This window comes from Lipotes vexillifer, unplaced genomic scaffold, assembly GCF_000442215.2.
Source record: "Lipotes vexillifer unplaced genomic scaffold, Lipotes_vexillifer_v1.1 scaffold40, whole genome shotgun sequence".
Classification (NCBI taxonomy): Eukaryota; Metazoa; Chordata; class Mammalia; order Artiodactyla; family Lipotidae; genus Lipotes; species Lipotes vexillifer.
Window position 1 is genome coordinate 5,419,061 of NW_006771578.1, and position 10,866 is coordinate 5,429,926.

Sequence of the window (10,866 nt, forward strand, 5' to 3'; positions counted from 1 at the left end):
CTTTGTTTTTTTTTTTTTTTTTTTTTTTTTTTTTTGCGGTACGAGGGCCTCTCACTGCTGCGGCCTCTCCCGTTGCAGAGCACAGGCTCCCGACGCGCAGGATCAGCGGCCATGGCCCACGGGCCAGGCCGCTCCACAGCATGCGGGATCCTCCCGGACCGGGGCACGAACCCACGTCCCCTGCATCGGCAGGCAGACTCCCAACCACTGCGCCACCAGGGAAGCCCGGGCCTTAGGATTTTTAAGAGCTCCCTGGTGATTCTAATGTGTGGCCAGGGTTGAGATCCACAGCCTCAGTCACCAAGTGTGTGAATCATGCTTATGATTAGTACCGGAATGAGTCCAAACCAGGGGTCTCAATCCTGGCTGTAGGAATCACCTGGGAAGCTATTTCTAAATGCTCACCCTCCCCTACCTGAGACTTTGATTTTTCTGGGGCAGGGTCTAGGCATGGGTACTTTTAAAGGTCCCCAAATGATTTATTTCGTGCAGCCAAGGTTAAGAATCCACTGATAATAGTCAACACTGTTTTATCAGATAGCTGATTGAGACTTTTTGTCAGTATCTGGGGTGGGCTTCATTAGAAAATTTGTTTAATTACTAATGTTTTCCTAAAATTACCAAAAGCATTTTTTTTTAAGATTGAAAATCTGGTTAAAATTGTAAAGTTAGGTGATTCTAGAAGCATTGTAGAAATCCACCCCACCCTTTGCTCCATTTAGTATCCTCTTGGTGGACGCAGCAGTGAATCTACATCATGGTGACAGTGACATATGTCACTATGAAGTCAATTCACTGTAGGGCTTATGAGTATTCTTTTTCTCCTTATTAGGTTTTTTATTTTTACTCTAATTTTTTCAAAAATCTGGGCCAGCTTTCATGCTTTTAGGGCACTTGATAACTGATTTCACTTACCCTTTCCCCATGCTGGGGGAGGGCCTCGGTCACGTGCCCCTTGGCAAACATGCTCTTATGTCGTCCTCATTTTACAGATGAGTAAACTGAGGTTCAGAGAGGCTAAGTTAACCACAGTCGCACAACAAATAAGCAAGTGGTGGAGCCCTAGTCTGTTGAACTCTGAAGCCATGCTTATGGCCATCTTCAAAACCAGTGATCTACGGGTGGGACCACGATGTGGCTGACTCTGCTTCTGCCACAATGACCTTCTGATCGGGTATTGTTGGGAGACCGGGGGCTGCTGAGGACACAGAGAACGTGCTGCCAGGGGCAGTCGTCAGGCCCAAGGCTGGGCACACCAGGGTACCCCTCAGGCAGGCAACAAGAGGCAGCAACGACCTCCCACCCAACAAAGGCAGAGTGGAGGTCTGTGAGGACGATGCATTTGGCGTTAAAGATGATCATTTGCACACCAGAGTTCAGAGCTCCAGCTGATATTCAAAGTAGGGCCAACTTGAACCAGGAGCGTCAAGGGAAGTAAAATTAAATAATACCAGCTTTCATTGATCACCTACTATGTGTGCCAGGTATATAATATCTAGTCAGCTCAGCAACTCTGAGAAGTAGGTGAGTTTGGCCTCATTTCACAGATGAGGAAACAGAGGTTCTGAAAGGGTCAGCAACATACTCAAAGTCCTACAGCGAGAAAGTGGAGGTGAGACCCAAACCTATTTCAGTCTGATGCGAGATTCCAGACTAACCCGGAAGTGAATCTTCAGAGGTAAAGCTTTCTAAAACCAAAGCAATAAGACAGTAATGGAAACACAGACGAGTCCAGCGAGGCCCTGAGAAGGCTCAGCTGAGTCTCTGAGACCATCAGGAGGGACTCTGGACCTGAACTAAATGTATGTATTTATCCCCCTTCCATCCTTCGTGAATTCAGCTGACTTTACTAAGCAGTTCCCTAGGTACCAAGAATATAAGGATGAATTAAATGAGCTCCTTGTTCACAATCTGGCGGGGAAGACAGACTGAGAGTAAGGAGACTAATAACAGCTAACGTTGATTGGGCACTTTTCTGTGGATGCGCTGTGCTAAGCTCCTTAATTCATCCTCACAACAGCTCTCTGGGGCAGGTTCTGTCATTGTCTGCCATTCTACAGATGAGGAGAGTGGAGGCAGATTGCTTAAGGCACCCACCAAGATTCCACAGCTCCTAGTTGGAACCAGTATTCCCACCCAGGCAATCTCATTCTAGAACTTAACCTCTACACTGCACCTGCTCCAAATAATCAGCATCAGCCACTTCCCCAGCCGGGGAGAAGCCTTTGGCCTTCATGCTCTTGTGATACTCTGGGTAGACAAGGGCGGCATTAACTTTCCTGACCGATTGACAGAGGTCAGTGAGGCCCTGAGGGTGTGTGTGACTCACCCAGGCTCGCACAAGCAGGAGAGGCTAAACTTGAACCCAGCCACCCTGGCTACAAACACATGCTTCTCCCACCAGGCACTTCTCCTTCCCAAACACAGCTCTAGTTAACACGGGAGGTGGAAGATGGAAGATCAAATTGATACAAGACATGGTGATTACCTGTGCTCTGTTAAAAAGAAGGCGGCACAGGTATCTCTTGATTTGCAGAAGATAGATTGCTTAAAGGGCCGGGCCTGCCATATGGGTGTAAGTCTAATCATATCTGAACTGCTAACACGTAATGAGATTCGCTCTGTGCTGCACACCACTTGGCGGGCTTTGCATGTATAACTCCTTTCATCTTCCTAACCATCCCTGGGAAGCCGGCACTGTCATCATTCCTCATTTCGCAGGTGCCGAGACTGGAAACCGCCCACCCGGGGTCCCACCGCCGGCCGGGGGGGGAGCTGGGATTCAACCCAGGCAGTCTGGCTCCAAGCCAGGCTCTGAGCATCACCCTGTCAAATTCTAAAGTACTAGCTCCTGATCCGAGAGAGCCTCTATCTTGAGAGGCAGCTGTGGGCCACGCACTGTGCCAGTGCTTGCTGTGTGTTAGCTCATTTACCTTCACAAAAGTCTAAAAAGTAGGTGTATTATCCCAGCTTTACAACTGAAAATTTGTATTTTGAACTCAGGTCTGATTCTAATAGCCCAGGTCCATAATCCCTATTCAGTTTTTTTTGTAAAAAGTGAGGTATTGAAAGAAAATACTAAGCGTAGAAATCTGCTCATTTCCTCCTTTCAGTCGGGGCTCACAGAAGGCAGTGAGCTGCCTTGGACGCGGGGGTCTGTGAGGACCCAGACGCATCACCTGGCACAGGGCCAGGCACATAGTAGGCCTTCAGCAAATATTTATGGAATGAGCTACCTAAAATGGACAAAAGCAGGTTGAGACTTAAATCAGAGACTCCCCCTGGGTGGTTTGGGGGGACTGTAGGCCACATGGATGCCCCCTGAACCCATATGCTTACAACACAGGCATCATCACAGCGAACTGCTCAGATCTCTGCCCTGGAAGGAAGGCCTGGACCAAGGCAAGGTTGACTCTCCAGCCCCCGCAGGTGGGTGCTGACCCTCTCCTCTGTGGGAGGGTGAGATGTCAGGGCTTCGGGCCAACGGGAGTCACAGCCCCCTGGGCACAGGTGAGAGTTTTCGAAGCCTGCTAGGGGTGACACTTCCCACGTTGAAAGGTCAAACTAACCAATCTGCCACCATCCCTTGTAAATTGTTACGCTAAATTGGGATTTTCTGCCCCAAAGGAGTTTACCTACACTTGTGACCTGCGCTTGTGACCTGGATTACAGTCAGGGCTACACAGAGATAAACTTCCAGGTGCTGCTGGGCTGCATTTGAAAGCCTTAGCCTCTTTGAAAACAAAATGTGCCATTATATCCCTTAAACTAATACTTTATAGCAGTGTTACTCAGTGTTTTACATGGAAGAGGAAACCTATTTTTAAGGCATGTAAAGTCGATTTGGATTATCCTTTTAATTTGTAGCCCTGGGTTTCTACCCTGTTGTCAACTCCTGATGTTTGATGGAATCTTGTCAGCTGTCATTTCAGAGTACCTCCCATGGCAGCCCTGCTACCGGGGGTCAAATGCATAGCCCCTCAGGCACATAAGCAGCAGCAACATTGATGGGGGGGGGGCAGGATGTGCCATGAGCAGGGAATCGCTGGTCCCACTGGGCCAACACTCCAGCGGCTCTCCCAACTTTAGTTGGTGGGACACTATTTCCCTATTAGAAGGGCTCCAGAATGTCACAGTTAAGCAAACTTAAAGTGGTGTCTTTACTGCAGGACTTTTCAGAGCCTTTACTATGTTCATGTGCGTTGTGACTCTGAAAGAAAGGGAAGAGGCTCGCAGCCGCGCTTAGCACTTTTTAATCATGGAGCTCTTTTTAATGCATATTAGTGTTTCTTAGAACCAGTGCTCCCCAGAACACAGACCAGGAAACACTCTTCTAAAAGGACTTGAAGGGTGGGTGGGGATACATTAGGAGTTTGGGATTAACGTATACACACTACTATATATATAAAATAGGTAAACAACAAGGACCTACTGCATAGCACAGGGAATTATACTGAATATCTTGTAATAACCTATAATGGAAAAAAATCTGAAAAAGAATATATATATATGTTTATAATTAATTAATCAATTAATTTAAAGGACTTGAAAATGCCCTAAAGGTTTCCTGCAGTTCCTGAATGCTGGCCAGAGGCTCACTCACAGCAGAATCACCTGTGAGGCTTGTTAGAAATGCTAATTCCCAGGCCACGCCTCAGACCTGCTGAGGGGGAATGGGGCCTGGGACTCTGGATATGTAATAGGCACGCTGGGGAACTGTGCACTAGAGTGGGAGTCCAAGAAAGAAGGAGCTACAGATTCTCCTATATGATCAGCTTTTACAATGTTTATTACACGCCCATGGTCTCCCTGTCTGCCCCCCTCCATTGCCAGCATGGGCACCTCATCTGTCCCCCAGTCCCGAGCACAGCACACAGTGTGCACTCTCAGCCCTCCGCCTTCTTTCTGAATCACCTCTGGCTCAGCAGTCACTCCTAATAGGGTTCTAGAGATGCTGGCTGAGAGCAGAGACCAGTGCCCAGCCCCTGCCCTGAGCTGGAGACAGGCTGTGAATGGCAGTGAGTCCAGACATGGGTTAGGGGGACTGGAGGAGGTGACGCCTGCACCATGACTCATAGAATCAGCAGGTTATCTGGGGCTGGGGATATTTCGGGGACAGAGGGGCAGCTGAGTAAGGCACACAGGCAGGAAGTGCTGGGCACTCCATGCCATTCAGGATGCTGGAGCCCACAGTGAAGGGAGTAGCTTCCAGTGAGGTAGGAGGAAGGCCATGCTTAGGCTCCCAGCTTCTCACCTCTCTGCAGATGCTTCCAGAATCCCTGTCTCTGCCTGGTGTGCCCCGCCTCCCCCTTCCCTTCTTGGCTCCCCTGTTGAAAAACTGTCTGTCCTGTGAGGCCCAGATTGGAACCCACTTCCCTGTGGTGAAACCAGTCCTTCCCTCCCCCAAAGCTCACCCTGCATTCTTTTTGGATTTATCTTTCCAGGGGGCTACTAGTCTGCTCTGTTTGGCCCTATGATACTGGGGGTTTGTTCCTTATCCCCTTTCTCTCTGTTCAAACCCTAAATCCTACTCATCTTGTTCTCTTCCAAAGTAACTGTTAAAAAAGGAAGTTTGGGGCTTCCCTGGTGGCGCAGTTGTTGGGGGTCCGCCTGCCGATGCAGAGGACACAGGTTCGTGCCCCAGTCCGGGAAGATTCCACATGCCGTGGAGCGGCTAGGCCCGTGAGCCGTGGCCGCTGAGCCTACGCGTCCGCGGCCTGTGCTGCACAACGGGAGAGGCCACAACAGTAAGAGGCCCACGTATCGCAAAAAATAAAATAAAATAAAGGAAGTTTGCATTGAATGAAAAGTGAGCTTTTCAATTTACCAAAATATAGCAGGGGCCTTAAAAATGTGTGTGCCCTTTGCTTGATACGTTCCCCTTCTAGGAATCTGGCTGAGGAGATAATTAGAAATTGGGATGAAGACAGGCAGAAGGATGTTTATCGTGGCAATTTTTATAATGGCACAAAATAAAAGCAACCTTACTGTTTAAATGTAAGGGAATGTATAAGTAAATTACACTGTATATATAGGATGTATACATATATATATATAGGATGTATATAGGATGCTCTGTATATATAGGATGAAGAATCCACACAAAAGGTTTTCATGATATGGAGAAACACTTAGGAGGTGAATGGGAAAAAATCAGGATACAATACTGTGTAATCTCAAGTATATAAAAATATGTAAATATACTTTCACATCGATTTGCATGTTTAAATAGAAAAGACTGAAAAAATACACCAAAATATTGAGTCTTTTGTAGAAAGAATTATTGTTGCTGCTATTTTCTACTTTAAGTACTTATGTATTTTCCATACGTCCCATAATTGACATAGATTTCATGTTTGTCATCAGAAAAAAAGAACTAGAGCAATTTTTAAAAGGCAGGTGATTTTTTCTCACCGTAAGTTTGGCTTTTGATGAGGTCGCTTGTATGTTACTAGTGACATGTTTTTAAAGGACTATTTTGTGTGCCGTGTATTTTGTCATGCGTTGTTCTCCTCTGGGGCTGAGCTCAGCATTTTCTGGCTGCCGGAGCCCTGCCTTGCCCATCACTCCTGTGATTTGCAGTCCTCCTTGGACTCCCCCAGAGGCGTGTGAATTGCCTTGTCCCGGGCTGCTTGGGTGTCAGGCTTTGGGGTGGATGATGCCTCAGTCCTTTAACAGGCCGCCTCTGTCGCTTGTGAATGTGGTCCCTGCCTTGGCTGATGGGGCCCGAGCACAGCTCAGCCCCATTCTCCTTTCATGCAACCAGAGCAGACGCTTCATCTGGTTCCATTTCACACTGACTCTTCCAAGGTTAATTTGGGTGCCACCCTTCAGTTGCCAATACCTGGCTTCATCTTGGGTTGTCCTGTCTAGACCCAGAAGTCCTATGCTCCAGACGCCACCCTCGGTGCCTGCACTAAGCAGGAGATTTCCATTGCATTCCCTCCATCACTCAACTTCCATGACTCCCAAAGGAGGCTTTATTATCCCTACTGCAGCTGAGGAAACAGGCCCACCAGCTATAACTATCCCAGGGTCCTCGCAGATCTGAAATTAGAACCCAGGGCTGACTGGCCTCAGGGTTGGTGCTTTTGATGTCCAAGAGTGTGGGCAACTTTCCAAAGCCTGTGGCCATTCAAAAAGCACACTGCCCCAAAATGCCCACGGACATCTATTTATGTCACTATATCACTGTTAGGACAAATCAAATTGGCAGTATTTATTCAAAACCTCAGACTTAACAGACTTTGGACTTAGACAGTCAGAGTCACTCGGTCTGCAGTTTTTGTAAGAGTGTGCTGTGAATGGATTTGAAAGGGAGATGTGAATGCCTCCGGGGGGCCTGATGACAGGACTGCCCAGAGTTGGGATCTGAGACATGCCTTTGACTTGGGGGACGGGGCAGGTGTGGGTACTTGTCTCTTCTGGGCAAGGGCTCAGAGTGAATCATATTCCACACTGTCATTGTTAATGAATTCAAACAATATCTAATATCGAAGTGGATATGTGGAAATCGTTCCCACAAAAATCCAGAGGAGAGGAATCCCTGACCTGTGGCAACAGGGTGGTGTGCCTCAGACCCCAGAAGACCCAGGAATTCAGTGCACATCATTTAACCTCCCCCATAGGAAGACCACATAACAGCAACCCAGTTGCTTGAAGGGTCAAACAGTGGTCTCTTGCTACATTACAATGGTCAAATAAATAAGAAATTAGAGTAAAATCTCACAGGTGCAGAGTAGTTTGGATCCACATACATGTTGTAAGCAATGGGACCAGCCCAAATGAGTGATAAAGGTCTAAGTTATTGAATAATTTTTAAATGCAGTTTTATTGATTTTAAAAGGCCAGGTACTTAGGAGATATTCCATAAGTGCTGAATGGATGTGCTGATGAATGGATTGGTGGATAACTAGGTAAAGATGGATGGATGGACGGACGGACGGACAGCAGTTAACGTATGTCACACTTACTCTGTTCCAAGCACTGTTCTAAGTGCTTTACATTTATAAGCTCATTCAATTCTAAGATAATCCTATGAGATAAGTACTGTTAATATCCCCATTTTAAACTTGAGGTCACACAGCTGTCAAACGGCAGAGCCAGGAATTGAATCTTAAGAAGTCTGGCACTAGAGTCCTAGTTATGCTGCTAGAGTGTTTGAAGTGTGTTTTCTATAATTACATCTGCTGCTTTAAAATGAGTAAACAAGTCCAGTGCCACCATTTCACGGATGGGAAACTGAGGCCCAGAGAAGGATCTCAGCTCCAGCCCCACAGCAGCCAGTGCCCGACTGAGGCCGGAACTCTGACCTGTCCATGACATCTCTAGTTTCTCACTTTGCAGTGCACGGCTGGTCTGGTGCTCATTTGTAAACTCATCTCTCTGGTCCACGTCCAGATCCCTTCGAAGGTTTCACAATAGAGGAGACTAAACCGACCATTTACATCAGGTTTTCCCCAGCAGCTGGTATCCCTGAAGCCCCTCCCAGCTGAGATTTCAGGGTGACTGAGAAATGCCCGTGCCCTAGAAGCCCAGCCTTTGCCGTTCACTGAAGCTAGAACTGGCTTCCAGAAGGACTAGAGGTCCTGCTGGTTGCTTCTAGCATGGACTTGGTTTTTCCTTTTCCGATTAGCCCATTCAAAGGGGGCCTGAACAGGAATGGTGCCAGGAATATCCACGCAGGGTGATGCATGTACAATTCCTGCCAGCAGGCGGAGGCAGAGCCCAGCGGTTTCAAATGCCCCAGCTGGAGGCTGGCTGTGTGCATTTAAATCCTGACTCCTCTGCTTAAATGAGTCATGCGCCTCTCTGTGCCTCAGTTTCCCCCTCCGCATAGTGGGCACAACAATAACACCTACCTTCTGAGGCTGTTCTGAGGCTCAAATGAGATTAAACACATAAAGCGCTTAGCAATAGTGCCCACAGTAAACAACCAATACATGTTAAGTATTCTTTAATCATCATAATCATCATTCTCTAGTAGCACAAATGCCAAAGGATTAGCCACGTTGATCAGTTGTTCTAGAGCTTTGTTTTACTGAAAACAGATGAAAAGGTCACCAGCTGGGGTCTTAGAGACCTTTTAGTTACCCACAGATCCTTTATAATTAACCTTTAGGATGAGATTGTACTTATAAAAATACCAGGTGTTAGGGCTGAAATAGATTTTGAGAAAGGCAGTGACTTGTTAGTCCTAGGGCTTTAAGAACCTCACCTTCTATCAGAAGACGGGGTTCTAGGTACAGCACAGCCGCCTTTGGACTCTGCTATGGGGTCCGGCAACCACAGACAGCCTTGTGGTATAACACTGGGGAAAAAAAAAAAAAAAAAAAAAAAAAAAAAAAAAAAAAACCCATTTTGTATTACTTGGCACTTTGCCAATGTTAAAAGATTTATTGATTAAAGTATTACTTACAATTGTATGTCCCTGACGTAGCTTCAGATTCATTTACGTGCTTTTTCTTTTTAAGTCATGAACACGGAGATGTTGAGTTCCCCATACATTCCAAGAAAAGCATTTTTGGAAAATTTCAAACAGAATATGATGTTATCGTTCCTGGCCATGACCCTTCTGTAACTTTCTTGGGATCCACCCTTGTTTTTCCAGCTGTGCCTGAGCTGAAGCTCCTCTGCGGGGCAGATGTCCTGAAGACCTTCCAGACCCCCAACCTCTGGAAAGACACGCACATCCAGGAAATAGTGGAGAAGTTTGGCTTGGTGTGCGTGGACCGGGCAGGGCACGACCCAAAGGGGTACATCTTGGGCTCGCCCATCCTGCGAAGGTACCAGGACAACATCCACCTGGCCAGGGAGCCAGTGCAGAACGAGATCAGTGCCACATACATCAGGCGGGCCCTGGGCCAAGGGCAGAGCGTGAAATACCTGCTCCCCGATGCCGTCATCGCCTACATCAAGGAGCACGACCTCTACGCCAGCCCCGGAGAGGAATGAAGGGTAGCCAAGCTGGGGAGGGCCACCTCCTCCTCCACTGGTCTCGTCCTGAGGACAGGGCGCTTACAGTCTTTGTTTTCCAGAGTTTTTCCATGTTTCATTTGGTTCGTTTCAACAATGATTTTGTTTGTGAGGCATCTTCTGTCCCAGGAAGAGATACCTTCTTCGGGGAGGAGCAAATGTTTGCATCACAAGGATGGACATTTATCACAGAAGTTAAAGTGGTGTGGCAGGTCATTAGGTTTAGACAGAAGCTCTCAGAACCTCTGGATGAAGAGGCCTTCTTATTTTGTAAATGGTAGTTATGACTGGGCACTGAAGGCAGTTCTGCACATGGCAGGGGGCCCCTGAGGGTCAGATCAGAATTGCCCACAAAGCGTGTTTTAACTAGGACCAGGTGCAGCTTGCGGGTCTTGATTGGAGAGACTTGACAGGATGCTAATTACCAAACAGTGGGCTTTGTCAATGCCTTGTTTCCACAAAGTAATGCTCATGGAGGAGCCCAAAATTTGGAAGCAACACTTTGCTGATTGACATTGAATCTTCCTTTGCAAACCGTAGTCTGCCTGCCTACTGGCCATTGATAAAATTTAAACAAAAATCTTTCTAGGTAGCGATCCTCAAACTATTTTTTTTTTCTTTTTTTTTTCTTTTTGCGGTACGCGGGCCTCTTACTGTTGTGGCCTCTCCCGTTGCGGAGCACAGGCTCCGGACGCGCAGGCTCAGCGGCCATGGCTCACGGGCCCAGACGCTCCGCGGCACGTGGGATCTTTCCGGACCGGGACACGAACCCGTGTCCCCTGCATCGGCAGGCAGACTCTCAACCACTGCGCCACCAGGGAAGCCCCTCAAACAATATTTTTGATACAATACATATATATATATATATATATATATATATATATTTTTTTT

General features: G+C 47.3%; 1 protein-coding gene across 1 annotated transcript in view; it reads left to right on the top strand.

Annotated features, from left to right (window-relative positions):
* Positions 1-9,954, top strand: part of NMNAT3 (nicotinamide nucleotide adenylyltransferase 3) — a 66,636-nt gene extending 56,682 nt beyond the window's left edge. Inside the window, exons 3-4 of the mRNA XM_007446974.1 lie at positions 3,347-3,429; positions 9,611-9,954. Coding sequence (XP_007447036.1) covers positions 3,347-3,429; positions 9,611-9,954 — 427 coding nt within the window. The remainder of the gene's footprint in view (positions 1-3,346; positions 3,430-9,610) is intronic.
* Positions 9,955-10,866: the final 912 nt, after the last annotated feature.